Source organism: Prionailurus bengalensis, chromosome D3 (genome assembly GCF_016509475.1).
Source record: "Prionailurus bengalensis isolate Pbe53 chromosome D3, Fcat_Pben_1.1_paternal_pri, whole genome shotgun sequence".
Classification (NCBI taxonomy): domain Eukaryota; kingdom Metazoa; phylum Chordata; class Mammalia; order Carnivora; family Felidae; genus Prionailurus; species Prionailurus bengalensis.
The window spans coordinates 21,960,863-21,977,861 of NC_057356.1; the positions used below are offsets into that span (position 1 = coordinate 21,960,863).

At 48.8% G+C, this 16,999-nt stretch overlaps 1 protein-coding gene across 2 annotated transcripts in view; it reads right to left on the reverse strand.

Moving 5' to 3' along the window:
* Positions 1–16,999, reverse strand: part of OSBP2 (oxysterol binding protein 2) — a 177,194-nt gene that overhangs the window by 3,242 nt on the left and 156,953 nt on the right. For both annotated transcript variants that reach the window (XM_043559251.1, XM_043559250.1), the window contains exons 4-12: positions 16,346–16,538; positions 15,596–15,713; positions 13,293–13,344; positions 12,894–13,040; positions 11,546–11,791; positions 8,685–8,805; positions 8,296–8,399; positions 8,128–8,223; positions 7,861–8,045 (exon numbers count right to left, since the gene is read on the reverse strand). In XM_043559251.1, coding sequence (XP_043415186.1) covers positions 7,861–8,045; positions 8,128–8,223; positions 8,296–8,399; positions 8,685–8,805; positions 11,546–11,791; positions 12,894–13,040; positions 13,293–13,344; positions 15,596–15,713; positions 16,346–16,538 — 1,262 coding nt within the window. The remainder of the gene's footprint in view (positions 1–7,860; positions 8,046–8,127; positions 8,224–8,295; positions 8,400–8,684; positions 8,806–11,545; positions 11,792–12,893; positions 13,041–13,292; positions 13,345–15,595; positions 15,714–16,345; positions 16,539–16,999) is intronic.

The window sequence follows — 16,999 nt, forward strand, 5'->3', positions numbered from 1 at the left end:
TACTTTCTTACTTAGATGTATCTCTTGTAAATCACATATATTTGGATTTTTAAAACTTATCTGAAATCTTACACTTATAATGGGAGTACTTAATGTAATTACTGATATGTTGGATTTAAATGTGTCTTATTTCGTTTTTTTTTTTTGTTTTTTGTTTTTTTTTTTTTTTTTTGTTCTCCTTTTTTGGACCTCAAGTGCACAGCTTTGGATTAAACACCATCCTTGCTACATGACACCCTCTTTTTATTGGTCCTTGCATGGTCTGCTTGTATTAATGCAACTCTGCCACCAGAAAACCCTCTAGACAAAAGGTAGAATCCTGACAAAACCTACATATAATCATATGGAAAACTCATCAATCCATCTCCTTCTCAGGTAGCCATCTACAAGACTCCTGGGTTCATCAGTCCCTTGCCTGCCATTTAATGTAATTTTATTGCATCTTTAAATAGTCTTAATTGGGCATGTATGTGTGTGTGTGTTCATTTACATATACGTACATACATACTTGTTTTTAACTGTATAAAAAGAATTCCATGATATATGTAACCTTGTGGGACTTTTTTCCCCTTAATATTACATTGCTAAAATTTATATTGTTGCATGTTTCTGTTGTTTGTTAATTTCAACTACTGTGTAATATTCCCTCCTGTGACTAATACCCCCGTTATTCATTCAATAAATCTGGGTTGTTTAAAGTTTTTGCTTTGGAGTAATCTTATGCATGTTTCCTATTGTACATTTGCAGGAATTTCTCTTGTGTATATACCTAGAAGTGGAATTGCTCGGCTATAGAGTCTGTGATGTTCTTCTTTAGGAGGTAAGGCCAACCTGCTTTCCAACATGGTGGCACCAATTCACATTCCCACTAGTGATGCATAAGAGATATTGTGGATCTGTATCATCTTCAACACTTGATACTGTCAGATTTTTTTTTTCTAATTAAACGAAGGTAAAATGGTCTCACTGTGGTTTTGATTTGAATTTCCCTAATTACCAACGATGTTGATAACCAGTCCTATGATGACTGGTCATACGTGTTTCTTCTCAAGTGAAATTCTTGCTTGTGACTCGCACTTTTTCTGCTGGATGTTTTTGTCTTATTCATGGGTTAGGTGTTCTTGATTTTTTTAATTATTGTTTTTAATTGTGGTCAAATACTCTTTATGTATCTCCATACTGATCTTTTGTTGGGTGTTAAGTATTATGATTCTCTTCTGCAAGTTTATATATTCACTTAAAAAAATTTTTTTTTAATGTTTATTTATTTTTGAGAGAGAGACAGACTGTGAGTGGGAGAGAGGCAAAGAGAGAGGGAGACACAGAATCTGAAGCAGGCTCCAGGCTCTGAGCTGTCAGAACAGAGCCTGACGCAGGGCTTGAACTCATGAGTTGTGAGATCATGGCCTGAGCTGAAGTCAGGATGCCTGACTGAGCCACCCAGGCGCCCCATATATATTCACTTTCTTTAGACTGTCTTTTAACAAGCAAAGTTTCTTTTTTAAAAATTATTTATTTTATTATTTATTTTTAAAAAATTTATATCCAAGTTAGTTAGCATATAGTGCAATGATTTCAGGAGTAGAATCCTGGGATTCATCCCCTACATATAACACCCAGTGCTCACCCCAACAAGTGTCTTCCTTAATGCCTCTTGCCCATTTAGCCCATCCCCCCACCAACAACCCCTCCAGCAACCCTCAGTTTGTTCTCTGTATTTAAGAGTCTCTTATGGTTTGTCCCCCTTCCTGTTTTTATATTATTTTTGCTTCCCTTCCCTTATGTTTATCTATTTTGTATCTTAAATTCCACATATGAGTGAAGTCATATGATATTTGTCTTTCTCTGACTAATTTCACTTAGCATAATACACTTTAGTTCCATCCACGTTGTTGAAGAAAAATTTAATGAAAAAAATATTTTAATATAGTTGAATGCATAAGTACTGTTCTGTGTCTTAAAATGTATTTCCTTAAGGTCTAAAAGATATTCATCTATATTTTCCCTTAGAGTTTAACCTCTTGCTTAACAGCAAGTTAAGCTTAATACTTTTTGTAAGACCTTTGCCTTGAGTCAATTTCTGTTACAATGTAAGGGAGAGATTCAGTTAATCTTTTTACATAAGGGTAACCATCTCCCCAACCTCCTTCAGTGAACAGTGCCATCTTTCCACACGATGCCATGTTACTTTTGTTATACACCAAAGATGCATACATCCATGGGTCTGTTTCCAGGCTCACTGTTCTATTCCAGTTTCAAAGTAAGTCTTGATGTCTAGTAGGGCTAGTCCTTATTTCTCTGTTGTTCTTGTTTAGAAATGTTCTGGCCCTTTATTCTTAAGTATAAATTTAAAAATGATTAATATCAAGCAGTGAAAATCACCATTGCGATTTTGTTTGATCTACTCTTTAGATACTGATGTCTTTGTAATACTAAGTCTTTCTATTTATGAACACTGTATCTTTATCCATTGATTTAGCTCTTTTTTGATATCTCAGTAAAGTTTTATAATTTTCCCTATAGAGATCTTGAATATAAGATTCATTACAAGGTCCTTGATGTTCTCTGATATAATTATCTTCTCTTTTTTAAAAAAAATTTTTAATGTTTATTTTTGAGAGAGAGAGAGAGAGAGCACAAGCAAGGGAGGGGCAGAGAGAGAGAGGGAGACACAGAATCCGAAGCAGGCTCCAGGCTCTGAGCTGTCATTACAGAGCCCAACACGGGGCTCGAACTCACAAACTGTGAGATCATGACCCAAGCTGAAGTTGGATACCCAACCAACTGAGCCACCCAGGTGCCCCTATAATTGTCTTCTCTTAAATTGTATTTTCTAGTTGTTTTCTTTTAGTGTATAGAAATGCAATTGACTTTTGCATATTAACCTTATACTAAGATACCTAAAATGCTTTTTCTGAATCTACGGAGATTGTGGTTGTTTTTTTTTTTTTTTTTTTTTTGAGAGAGAGAGAGAGAGAGAATGAGAATGAGCCCAGGGAGGGGCAGAGGAAGAGGGATAGAGAATATATATTTTTTTAATTTTATTTTTCAATGTTTATTTTTGAGAAAGAGAAACACAAAGTGTGAGTGGGGGAGGGGCAGAGAGGGAGACAGAATCTGAAGCAGGCTCTAGGCTCTGAGCTGTCAGAACAGAGCCTGACATAAAGCACAAACTCATGAACCATTAGATCATGACCTGCCAAAGTCAGACACTTAACCATCTGAGCCATCCAGGCGCCCAGAGAGAGAGAGAGAATCTTAAGCAGGCTCCACACTCAGTGTGGAGGCCGATGTGGGGGTTGATCTCATGACTGTGAGATCATGACCTGAGCCAAAATCAAGAGTCGGACATCTGACCGACTGAGCCACACAGGTGCCCCTTTTTAAAATAAAAAAACATTTTTTTCTTAATGAGATTTGTTAATGTGATGAATTAATTTATAGATTTTCTAATATAAAATCATCCTTGCATGCCTAGGATTAACTCAACAGGACTGATTGTTTTCTTTTTTATACACTGTTGGATTGGATTTTTTTGATGTCTTGTTTTGGAATTTTGCTGATATATTCATGAGTGAAATAGGGCAGAACTTTAATTTTCTTACTACTCTTCTTGCTTAGTTCAACATCAGTGTTATCCTGGCCTCACAGTATAAGAAAGGGGGAACATTTCTTCTTTTCCTTTGATCTGGAAGATTTTTATACAATACTAGGATAATATATTTCTGGAAAACTTGGTAGAATTCACCTCCAGAATTATCTGGGCTTTGTGTTTTCCTTGTGGGGATTTTGAAATTACTGCTTCAGTTTCTTTAATTATTATAGGACTACTCATGGCTTTTTATTTCTTCTGGACTCAGTTCTTATTTTTCTAATTTGTGCTTCTGAATTTTAATGATCTCTTTGTACTTTATATGTCTTATTAAAGTCTTTTTTAATATTTATTTCTAGGAGCACCTGGGTGGCTCAGTAGGTTAAGTATCTGATTTCAACTCAGGTCATGATTGCATGGTTCATGAATTTGAGCTCTGCATCAGGCTCTAGCACTGAGGAGCCCACTTCAGATCCTCTCTCCCCCTCTCTCCCCCTCTCTCTCTGCCCCTCCCCTGCTCATGTTCTCTTTCTCAAAAATAAATAAACATTAAAAAATAATATTTATTTCTATACTCTCTCTTCATCAGTCTTGCCAGTAGTTTTCTGTCAGTTTTTTTCCCCCCAAAGAATCAAATTTTGGCTTTTTAAACTCTATTTTATTTTTTTCTATTTCATTAATCTCTGCTCTTATTTTAAAAAAAATTAATGTTTATTTTTGAGAGAGAGAGACAGAGTGTGAACAGGGGAGGGTGAGAGAGAGAGGGAGACACAGAATCTGAAGCAGGCTTCAGGCTCTGAGTTGTCAACACAGAGCCCGACGTGGGGCTCGAACTCACGAACCGTGAGATCATGACCTGAGCTGAAGTCAGATGCTTAACTGACTGAGCCACCCAGGCACCCCTCTGCTCTTATTTTTAAAGTCTGTTTTCTTCTTTCTTTGGTTTTGTATGTTGAACTTTCTTTAATTTCTTCAATTAGAAACTCAGAAAAGAAAGTCTCAAAATTAATGCACTTACGTGCCTATTTAAGGCAATCCATTTCCTTTGTGGTGTTGCCTTTGTTACATCCAGCCAGTTTTGATATCTCTTCATTCTCAATTATAGGTATTTTAGAATTCCCGTTCTAATTTATTATTTTACCCATGCATTATTTAGCAGCGTAACAAGTTTTTCCAAACATGTGGAGACTTTTTCCAAACACTGTGGGGCTTTTTGTCACCTTGTTCATAACTTCTGACTTACCGTCTTATCATAGATGTGGTCTGTACACTACCTATGATTTTGTTGAGTCTTTCTTTAGGGTTCAGTACATGACTGACTTTTGCCTACACTCCATGTCTACTAGGGTAAAAAGTATGTTCTCTGATTGTTGCACCTGCAAGTATGTTGGCATCCTGTGTTGTTTTGATCTCCTGCAGACCCTTGTTGGCTCCCCCACTGCCGACCGATCAACAAATGAGAGGGGTGTATTGAAATCTCTCTGTCTCCCACCACAGTGATGGATTTATCAATTTCTCCCTTTACTATCAATTCATGCTTGTATATTTTTGAAGCTGTTTCATTGCCTGCATAATGGAACTCTTAGATCTTCTTGAAGAACTCAGACTTTTATCATGCAGCAACTCTTCCATCCCTAATAATGTCTTTTTCTTATTAAAGTCTATTTTGTCTGATTTGAAGATAGTTATTGTAGCTTTTTTGGTGAGTGTTTCCATGATATGTCAATCTTTTACTTTCAACCTTTGCACATTTTTGTCTTTGACATCTCTTAGAAGATGCATGTATCTGGATTTTAAAAATCCACTCAATCAGTATTTTGCTTTTCGACTGGTGAGTGTCATCAATTTATATTTGTTATGCTTGGGCCTATTCCCACTGTGTTGATTTACCGTTCTTATTTGTACTTTTTCTTTTTAGTCTTTTCTTACTATTTGAAACATCTTATATTTGTCTCTTCCTTCCAATAAGAACTCAGCATTCCTTCATATCCCTCAGCCTCCTTTTCAACTCTCCTCAAACCCTGTCATGTCAACATTATCTACATCTTAAGTTCTGGATTATTATGGGAATATTTTCTCTTTTTCTTTGGTCTTAGTAATTGTTAAAAAAAAACACAGCTTTTACTTCATGTGTCTGTTGCGGCAACGTCTGGACTTTTTTCTCCCCCTTTTAAAGTACTATGTCTAATACCTTTTTTATTGTGCGTTTTGTGTGGCAAACCTTCTGAGGCTGTTTGCTTGATGACTTTTTTTTTTATGTCGTCATATTTAAATGATAGCTTGGTTGGTTAAAAATCCTAACCTTTTAATTTTTTCATCTTCATTACCTTGAAAATATTACTCCAAATATTGGTTATTGAAAGATCTGATGTCAGGGCTCCCAGGTGCTCAGTTGGAGAGCAGGGTCTAACTATTTCTCCTTTCCATTTTTCTTTCATTCTTTTCCTTCTGGGATTCCAATTAGACGTTATTTTAGTGGTTATTGTAGGAATTACAAATGTAGGAAGTACTTCACATGTGTACTTCACAGAAAGTAATACATGTCTGACTTTAGCTCAGGTCACGATCTCACAGTTTGTGGGTTTGAGTCCCACGTCGAGCTCTGTGCTGACAGCTCAGAGCCTGGAGCCTGTTTTGGATTCTGTGTCTCTCTCTCTCTGCCCTTCCCCTGCTCATGCTCTGTCTCTCTCAAAAAATAATAAAAACATTTTTTTAAAGAAAGATCTGATGTCAATCTGATTCTTCATCCTTGACTGCAATCTTCTTGTACTCCTCTCTGGGAGCTATGAGAATTTTCTCCTTGGTATTCTTAAATTTCACTATAGTGTGGTCGAGGTGAAAGTTTTTCTTTCTCTCTTCTCTCTGAAACTCTACTAACTCTGCAACCCAAGGTCTCCCATCTCTTTGTTTTTATTCTGGGAAATTTATCTCCACTATTTAACTATTTCTCTCTCCTTTCCATTTTTCTTTCATTCTTTTCCTTCTGGATTCCAAGTAAACATTATTTTAGTGGTTATTGTAGGAATTACAATATGCGTACTTCACACAGCCAAAAGTTCATGTGCATCTTGCCCTCCTTGGGTAACAGAAAGGCCTTTGAGAAGTTTCCCTCTTCCTACTTATGCGATCACACAGTTGTATTTTTTTGTTTAGATTCTAAACCCCACAAGACATCGCTGTTCTTATTTACTGTTGACTTACGTTCACATAGTTTTTGTTCTTCATTCATACATCTCAGATCTTCCCTCGGGGATCACTTTCCTTCCGCAGGAGGCATATCCTTTAATACACGCCTGCTGGTGGCGAAAGGAGTTTCAGTCATAGTCTGAAAGTGCCTATTTCAGTTTCATTTTGTAAAGGTGTTCTTGCTGGGTGTAGGACTCTAGGCTGGCGGGGAGTCTTCCTGCACGTGGAAGATGTTGTTTGACTGTCTTCAAGCTTCCACTATTGCTGAGGAGGACAGAGCTGCCTGTCTGTCCCTCAGAAAGTAATACATGTCTTCTTCAAATCTGGCTGCTTAATATTTCCTCTTTGATTTAGTGTCAACAGTTCCACTGTGTGGATTTGGTGTGGAAAATTCTCTGATGTTTGCTCTTCAGATATGGTCCCTTTCCTTCTGGACTCTAACTAGAAGGATGTTAGACCCTGCTCTCCAACGTGACAGGCACACAGCTGCCCTGGGGATCTTCCTGACACTCTGCACTCTTACGGGCTCCTGGGCTGCTGGTGATGCTGCTCCAGGGACTCACTCCGGGTCACGAGGTGGTAAGCTTTCTCTGTTAGCTTCTTGTCTTTGCCAGGCTTTGTCTGTCTGAAGTGTTTATTTCTTCTGACCTGGGTTCAGTTGATGGATTCTGTTAAGCCTTCCCAATGGAGTTCTCAAATTCAGTTACTTAATTTTTCCTTTGTAGAGTTTCTGTTTTGTGCTCTTTGGAATCTGCTGTACCGCTTTTTATAGTTTTCTATTTCTTGTACTTATTTTCACATTTGGTTTTCATTCCTTGGAGTGTGGGGACTCTGTGCTTATCAGTCTGCTTAAGGTCTCTGCATAGGACTCGTTACCACCCGAGACTGTCACGCTTACTTACAGTTGGGTGTCTGGCTCCCACCCTGGGATGCCAGGCACACAACAAGGTCTCTGCCTCCATGCGGACAGAATCTTCCCAACCCCAGGGCCCGCCGCTCACTTCTTGTCTGGCCGAGCAGGGTCCCCTGCCTCCGTCTCCCCCTCCCCCTGTGCTCTTCGCCAGCCCTGCAGCCCCACTCACGGCAGCGGGTACTTCTTCCACAGCAGCTTGGCTGGCAGCGTCTGGTACACTGTCTTCTGCTTCCCATCCGAGCCGGGGCTGCTGGGGCTGCTTTGCACGATCTTGGCGCACTCCATCTGTTCATCCCACGAACCTGACAGCACGTAGTGGGCTTTGCCTTGGCTGTCACTCACCACTCCTGTTACCTGTGGACATTGGCACTCTGGCATAGGCCTGCACTTCCCCCCGCTCCAGACCCCTGGGACCCTGAGGGGCAGCCTTGCTTACCTTCCGGGCGACCTCTTTGGAGAAGTAGCTGTAGGGCAAGAACTTCAGCTGGCACCGGTCCTTGGTCTTATGGTTCACAATCTCGATATCCCCTGTCTGGTGAGTGAGGGTAGTGGTCAGCGGCCCAACTCCGGGCCACACACCCCCTCCCTGAGGGCACCCCCTGACCTGGTCGATCCAGAGCTTGCCCACGATGATGTTATGCACAGTCGAGGTGCTCTTCCTCCACACGTAGTGATTCCCACTGGCCTGGAATTCTAAGTGGATGGCACCTGGAGGCCAGATACAGGGTCAGAGGTCAGGGCTTGTCATGCTAGGCCCCAGCCAGCCTGCCTGCCCACAGTCCCAGGGTCCTGACAAGTGGAAGCAGTATTCATGTAGACTGGGGACAGGACATAGGCCAGGGAGGCATCCAGGAAGCTTGGGGAGGTGGGGAGCAGACTTGCAGAGAGACTAATGTCACTCCTAGAGGCCTGATATGACTTCTGGGTTGGCAAAACCCTCCCCCTTATCCAGAATGTCTTTCTGTCCTGGGAGAGCACAGGGCTCTAGCTCACCTAGCGGCATGATGGAGAGGTATTTTCCCCGGAACTTGCTGGAGATGGTGATCTCCTGCCAGAGGCTCCAGCCATGCTTGGAGAACACGTAGTGGGCGGCTGATGGTGGGTGGTGGCTCACCTGAGACCAGACCCACAGGACATGAGTGTCTGCTGACATGGGCCCAGGCCTGCCCCCCAACCAGCCGGCAGGGACAGCCTGCCCTGTGCTCGGCATGAACGGCTCCATGGCCCTGGGAGCAGGCCTGGCTGCTCCTCTACGGGCCACAAACCCATAGCAGCTGCTGGGAAGGATGGTGCTCTGAGTGGAAGAGCAAGGGTGTGGCAGTGGGACCAGCTTGGGTGGCTGTCCTGGCCTTGCTGTGGTCGAGAGAAGAGGGCTGAGGCATCTCTATGCTGGACTCGGGCTATGAAATGGGGTGATGACAAAGCCTGGCCTCAAGGACGCACCTGTGACAGGCTGTGCCGAGGGCTAGGAAGTGAAGTATGATGCTCTCCCGAAGGCTTCTGTGCCTACTTTCTAGTTAGCCTCCCCACTTGCCTGCAAAGGGGAGCCTCTACCAGTGTGCCATGTTACACAGGAGGCCCAGGCTGGGGAAGCCATTTCAACTGAGGGGCAGAGTTGGACCCAGCCTCCCTCCTGGCCAGCATGCTCCGTCATGGGAGTCCATGTCCGTGTCCTGTCCTGGGCCTGGAGGGCAGTGCAGCCAGCTGTGCACACCCACATGGGGCCCCCAGAACCTCCACCTTCCTCTCACAGACACCAGGGTGCCCCTGATGGCTGTCCCACCTGCCAGGACACCCCCATCAACTTCCCCTTGTTTGTTTTTCCTCATTTCTGTGGCTCCTTTGGTCGCAGGCTGCTTGGGCTCAGCCTCTCCCAGGCTTCTCACTTCCTAGGGCACCTTGTCACTGTATCATGGCCTCAGGCTCCTGCCTCGCAGCCCGGCTGCCCGCTGGACACCTCCACTCAGGTGGCTGTTTGGACTGACCAGAGCTCCTGACATGCCTGCCTGCATCTCTCATTGTCTCCTGTCACTGTCAGTGGCACTCACTTCCTTTCTAGTCTCAGAAGCACAGGCCAAACCTGCCAACCACTCCTTGTCGCCTATAGTCAGGGCCCCACATGCCCTAAAGCCTACCCCACTGGCAAACTCAGGGACGTGACCCCCAAGGGGCTGGCCCTGGAACTCTGTGTCATGGCTTCCTGCAGGCCAATGATAGAATCTTTTTTTTTTTAATGTTTATTTTTGAGAGAGAGAGAGAGAGAGAGAGAGAGAATTAGCAGGGGAGGGGCAGAGAGAGAGGGAGACACAATCTGAAGCAGGCTCCAGGCTCTGAGCTGTCAGCACAGAGCCCGACGTGGGACTTGAACTCACGAACTGCGAGATCAAGACCTGAGCCAAAGTCGGGGGCTTAACCAACTGAGCCACCCAGGCACCCCACAATGATCTAGTCTTAACAGCTGCTCACACCAAATTCTCTGGAGTCCTCCCTGGCCCTCTTTCTTGTGTTCCCCCTCTAATTCTTAGCAAATGCATCTAGAATCCATCCCTCTCCCTCACCAGGCCACAGTGGGTGGCACAAAGCCTCTTCGGGCTTCACTCTCTGCTGTACCCAGGGGGACCCCATAAAACAAGTCAGGTGTCATGATTCCTCCACCTGCCACATGGAATGGAACCAGAGACCTCTGGCTGCCCCCCTGCTTCCTCTCTGACCTGTGTGCCTTTCTCCCTCTGTGCCTCAGCTGGCTTTCTAAATGAGCCAGAACCATCTGATGTACACAGTCCTATCCTTCCCTCCCCCCTCATGAGAACAGGTGCCCCATCTGCTCACTTCCCAGCAGCCTATATAGCACCTGGTACACTGTGGGCACTTCGTCAACTCTACTGAGTGAAGAAATGTGTTCACTTAGTAGTTCAGGCCAAGAACGCTGGGATCATTCTTGCTGCCTTCCCTTGCCTCCCTTGCTCCCATGCCCTGTCTCCCCACATCCAAAGCATGAGCCAGTCTCCAGCTCTACTTTCTAAGCATGCCTGTGCTCTGCCCTCCCGCTTCCTCCTGGTGTGGCCACCACAACCGCCTCCTGTAGGGCTACACTGCAGCCAGAATGCGCATTTTAAACTAGCCACCAGACTGTAATCCCAGAACAGTGCTTGGCACACCACTAACATTCAGCAGCCCAAGCAGGAAGCTCTATTTTGGGTGCCTTTACACAGCACTTGCCTGGGTCCTCCCAGCACCAGGGAGGGACCAAGAGAACCACCCCTCTTCAGACAAGGGTGCCAAAGGCTGAGGTGCTATTGCTGAGGCTCCCAGACTGCAGGGCCCGGTTTTGGCTCTGCTCTGTGGGGAGAATACACATCTCTGCGGGGAAGGCTTGGAGAAGGGATGGAAGCAAGCTGGCCTCTGTCCCTCCCACCCCCACCACGCCCAGGACAGGACCCCTGCGCCCCAGAAGCTCCTCATACCCCAGACCTGCACCGTCCCTGACCAGGGGCCCCACAGGGTGCAGGCTTCTCTCTGCCTGCCACCTTCCCCACTCTAGCCCACCGGGACTCCCTAAGAGCACCCTCGCACATGTCCCTCGACGGCTGCCACATGGCTCCTGGCTGGGAGGGGGAACGTCCTCTTTCCGGCACACCAGCCCTGACTCTGTCCTTACCAAGGTGTCTCTGGGAGGCCTGTTGGAATGGCACGTTCCTGGACCTGCCCCTGTTGCAGGAGGCCCGCCTTCTGCCTGGACCTTGGTTTGGCCCTGTGGGCACCGGCACGTTGGGGTCAGAAGCCGGTCCCATTCGTCTCGCCCTGCCCCCCAGGCCTGGCAGGAGCATTTCGGGTGGAGTGTGAGTGGGCCTCACCTGCTCGCAGAGGGAGCGCAGGCCCATATCATCGAGGCGGTCCAGCTCAAAGGTCTCCCCCAGCATGGGGTTGAAGGGCTTGGCGATGCGGTGCACCGTGGTGGAGTAGGAGGACACGGAGAAGGCGGCCACCAGGCACATCTGCTCCACCGAGCTGGTGCAGTGCACCGCCTTGTCCAGCAGGTGGTGGTACTCCAGGTCCTCTGTCAGCCGCTGGAGCATAGACAGGGGCTCATTAAAGTTGACCTGCGGGCGGGCGGGCGGGTGGGCGGTCAGGCCACTGCTTCCGGCACAGACCTGGGGTGGGCACAGCACCCTTGCCTTCCTCAGATGTTCGCAGACTGCTGCTCAGATGGCACCTTCACAGTGAGGTTCCTCTGATGACCCTGTCTACAGCAGCGGCTCCATGCACTCACCTCCCCAGTGCCTCCTGCCTCGGTTTCCTCCACAGCCTCACCACTTTCTGACCTGCTGTACCTCGTACCCTTTCATGATGGTTGCTGTCACTCTCCCGTCCTAGAATGTAAATGCCATAAAGGCCAGGGTTTCTGACTTGTTGAGCACTGAGTCATAGAATCAGGTAGTGAGTGAGTGAGTGAATGAACAAATGAACAGATTGTGGGTTTTCCCTCTTATTCTGAGCTATTTTGCAAGCGTTCTGTTGAAAGCTCCTGTGGATGCCCCTGCCCTCCAACCTGGCCTCAGACATGGCAGGGTTGCTCACTCCTTGTGATGCTGGGCTGCAACCTTTGGCCAGCCATTGGGCACAGCCAGTCTTCCCTGTGTTCTCTCCTTTCATCCTCCCAAACACTGTTATGTGGGTGCTGTTACTCTCCCCACTTTGCAGATGTGGACACAGAGGCCAGAGATACAAGGGGTTTGTCCCGGCGTACACAGTGAAACCAAGTCTGGCCCAGAACCCCCAAACTCTTCCTCCTGGAGATGCCATCACAGCCCGGTGGCACGAGGATGGTGTAGGTGCCAGGGACAGATCCCAGCACAGAGGGGGGGGGCCTACCCGTCCATACACACGGCCCAATCCTGCCACCCCCTTGTCTATGAGGTCAGGACAGTCAGGACATCGTGAGGCTCTGTCAGGTGCAGAGGCACTCTGGAGGTCCCCACATCACTCCTTAGCTCCTTCCCTCAGAGCCTGAGACCTCTGCTGTTGGGGGGATTTTGGCAATGTCCTTGAACACAATTTGATAATTTGTTACATGCTCCTTGGGTATCATCAAGAAAATGACACCCAGCGCCACTTGCCCTTCACACAGGCCATTACTTTCCATCCACGCAGAGAAGAGAGCCTACCAGGACCCACTGAGGCTGCCCTGCCCCAGCCCCCTACCGGCATGGGGATCTTGGAGAGCTCCCGGCCGATGCAGTTCTTCATGATGCTCCAGAGATTAAGGCTGTAGTTGGGTTTGTCGGGGATGCGGACACGTCTCTTGACTTTGGAGGGGCCCTTGGGCACAAGTGAGGCACCATCTAGCACCTGCCAGAGAGGCAGAATGTGCCTATCAGTGGAGGCCAGCATGCCCCTTCAGCCCTCCCGCCCTGGCCCTCACTAACCCCAGTGCGGTTAGAGGACGGAGCTGGCCACTGGCATATGGTTGGCAAAGGGCCAGGCTGGCTCCACCTGAAGCAGGGGGAAGGCAGCCAGGGCACCAAGCCCGCCCCAGCGGCCCTGAGCCCAAAGTGTCAGCCTGCCCTCCAGCCACCCTTGGGGTCTCTCCCTCTCACTCACATTGTCTGATGATGTCCAGTCCACTGAGCCTGTGGTTCCACCCTCAGCTTTTCTGCAGGGAACACAAAAGGGGAGGCAAGTTATTTATAAATCCTGAGGCCTCCTGGGGACATGGCCACCTTCTGTGCAGACACCTCCGGTGAGGTGCCAGGGGCAGCCACCCCAAGGCTGCTTCTCCAATGGGGCATCTCCAGTTTGGGACATTCAGCTGGGCTGAGGGACCCAGGGCAGCAATTTGGAGGGGCTCCCACCCACTGATGCCCTGTGGGAGCAGCTGCTCAAGCAAAGTCCCGTGAGGTCCCTGTACACAACCCCCTCCTGGAACTGGCTGACCCAGGACCCAGATGACGCTGGGGATGGCTATATCCTCTGGCAGAGCCTCCTAGGGCCCTGTGGGCGCTCTCTGTCACAGACAAGACCCCACTGTGTCCTCACTCTCTCCTGGTCTGATTCCTGCACTAGACTGGGATTCCAGAAGGGGAGGACGTGGATCAGATGCATCCCTGTGTCTGAGTGCTTGTGGAGGGATGGTTGGCCAGAGCAGCAGGGGGCGCTATGGCCAAGGGGCCCAGGCTCTGAGGGAGCCCCAAGGAGGGGTGACCTGGGCCAACTGGGGCAGGGGACAGGCACTTGGCAGTCAGGGCCTCAGGGAATGGGAAGGATTTATTGATCGCTGGGGGAAGAGGAAGGGGACCAGGGGCCACCTTGGCAGAGGACCTGCCTGATGCCCAGAGTCCTCTGCCTGATGTCCAGAGTAGCTGCACCACCAGGGAAGGGGCTGGTTTGGGCCTCGGGGCCATGTTGGGAACCTTGGGAGCCAATGAAGAGTGTTGAGTACAGGGGTCACCTGCTTGCTGGTCGAGTGGCAGCAGAGGGGCCTGGGGCTGTTGGCTGAGGTGTGGCAGGTGGCTGGGATGGGGGCAGGAAGGAGGAGGCTGAGCCGAGGCCCCTGGGGACTGCAGGTATGGGAGGGGTGGGTGGGGACCTGGAGGGATCTAAGAGGGTGGCATGCTAGGTTATAAAGTGAAAGGAAATTCAGAAAGGCTAAGCCAAGCTAATTTTGAGAGCAAATTTTAAAATACTACTGGAAAATGGAACGTAACTGAGTTGGAAATACAATGTTGATAGGACCAGAAACTCCGGAAGGGGTTAGAGAGATCCGAATAGCTCTTCCCCTGGAAGAAACCAGGACAGGGAGGGGGTGACACATGTTGGTCCACAGATGCAAAAAAAGGAGCAGCCAGGGGTTTTTACCAGCCTCCGTGACCCCTGGACTGGGCTTCAGGGAGTCCATCCATGGAAGGCAGCGTGGGACGTGGCAGGCAGCAGAACAGATTCGGGGAGTAAGGCTGCTAGAAAGCCTGCACTTCCTCATCCACAAGGAGCTGAGTACCCTGCCTGAGGGCAGCCTGTGAGTGAGCCCGGGAGACTCTGTGACTCTGATGTGCCCCATGGGGGAAGGTGGCAGTGAGCAGCACAGGCTGTGGTCAGTTAGGTCACCGTTCCAGGACTTGGAGCGGCAGCTCCTCCCCAGGCCATGGGGGTTGGGGGCAGACACCGGTGGGGCTCAGTGGCCTCCTCTCTGGCCCCCAGTGCTGCCAGACTCACGAGCCTTCTATTGTTAGGGCCTGAAGCAATGTAATGAGAATAAAAGATCCTAATGAGGGAACTCCTAATTAGAGCAAAATCTACGTTCAAGCCCCAGGGTGCTGCCCTTTGACTCGGCCTGCCCACCCACATCTCTGCTTGTCTGGCACCAGCACGATCTGACCCATGGGCACTTCCTGAGGACCCCAGACAACTGGGACAACAGCGTCCCAGTTACTACTGTGCTCTACTAGGTATTCAGAAACATCTTGAATGAGCAGGTTTTTATGAAAAAATGAAACCAAGGCTTGAAAATAGAAAATAAATGGGACTTCCTGCATCTCTGGTCTGTTCTGGAATGCTGATGTACTGGAGGGAGTGGCTGGGACTGTGTGTAGCTCCGGAGGCAAGAATGAGCAGCCACTGCCTTCTAGGCCCCGGCCCTTGGGTCACAGCCTCAACCCCCACCTCCTCCGGCTGGAACTAGATCCAGCCACTGCCTTGTTCTCCGGCTCCACTTAAAATTAAACCCTGATTCAAACTCTATTTGGGCATTTTGGATCAAAGGAAGAACAGAACAAATCTAACCAAAATATAATTTGGAGCAAGGCTTGAAAGAAAGCCCTGAGTACAGAGGGTAGGAAGAACAAGGCAGGGAAGGCTAACCCTGGGAGAGGCTCCTTCCAGGGACAGCCAGCCCTGCCTGGAGAACCCACCTGTCCTCCTTGGCCTCGGTGATCACGGTGATGAAAGATGTAGAGTCTTCCATGGCATCGAAGTACTCGGTATCTTCATCTTCCTCACTGTCCTCTCCTTTGGGAGTTAAGAGGCTTCCTAGAGACACATGTAAAACCACCACCTCAGTCTGGAACTCTGAAAACTCAACTGCCTGAGGAAGTCCAGAGCCCAAAGGGTAACTTCCACTTTGGACCCTGCTCCTTGCCCCTGCCCCTCGCCCCCTCCCCACTCTAGTCACCTGGTCCCCATTAACCTGGCTGTGGCTGCCCTCCCTCCCCTTCCTGGAATGAGTTTCCCTCTCGGTGCTCTGGCTCAGAGGCCTCCCTACTTCTGGAAGCCTCCTCTGATCTCTCAACATGCCAGTCAGCCTGTCTAGGGCCGAGCTTCCCTTTGAAGGACCCCCTTCCTGGGGTACCTGTCACCCCCAGGCCAACCCCAGGGCAGCCCTGCCACAGAGGGCCAGTTGGGCTCACTGGACTCTTCTTATGAGAACTAGAACTTAAACACAGGGAGATAGATAATTGCCCTTTGAGGGTGGCTGTGGGACATACAAAGTCACATAGGCACATCCAAATGCGGGCATGTCAAGGGCTATGTGCATTAGTGGCCTGTGTAAGCAGAGCCGGCTGGCAGAGACAGGAGTAGGCGAAGCACCAGTTGGATGGACAGAGGCTGAGCAGCCCCGGAGCAAGGGACCTAGCCAGGCTGGGCGGCCCTCACCCACTCACCTTCGCTGAAGCTCTTGGTGGGGTTGGTGGCCCGGCCGGGGGCACTGCGGAAGGCCCGTTCGAGACTATTGTGCTGCTTGGCTAGCTGCTCAATGGTCTCTTCCAGGTGGATGCGCTGTTCTTGCTCATACTGTAATGCACGCTGCCATTTCCGGCTGTGTGTCTCTGCTAGTTCCAAGAAGTCCTTGCAGGCCTTGGGAGGGAGGAGTGGCGGTGAGCACAGGGCCTGGGGCAGCGGGCCTGTCCGCCCCCACACCCCACCTGCCAGCTGCGGGTCAGCGAGGAAGGCCCTGGGGTGCTCTCACCCCTCCCCCTCCCTTAGCTGGGGTGGTCAGAAACACCTTTGCTGCCCCTTTTAGCTGCCATGGGGACATGGGGACCCTGGCTTTCTCAGAGCCAGCCCAAGGACTGGCATCTGCCCTGGCCGGCGTCCCACAGTCAGGATGCCATCTGAGAACACCAAAGCCGGGTGTGACTGGCGGATGCTGCTGCACCAGCAGCAGCTGGGGAGGCTGGGTTTCCATATGATTGGGTCCCAAGTTCAGCTGCCACATCCTCACTGTGTGCTGGACCTGAGGTCTGTCACAACCTCTGTCCCCACTAGAGCCCAAGACCTGTGGTGCTCAGGCCAGTCCCCGCCTTTGGCACAGAAGG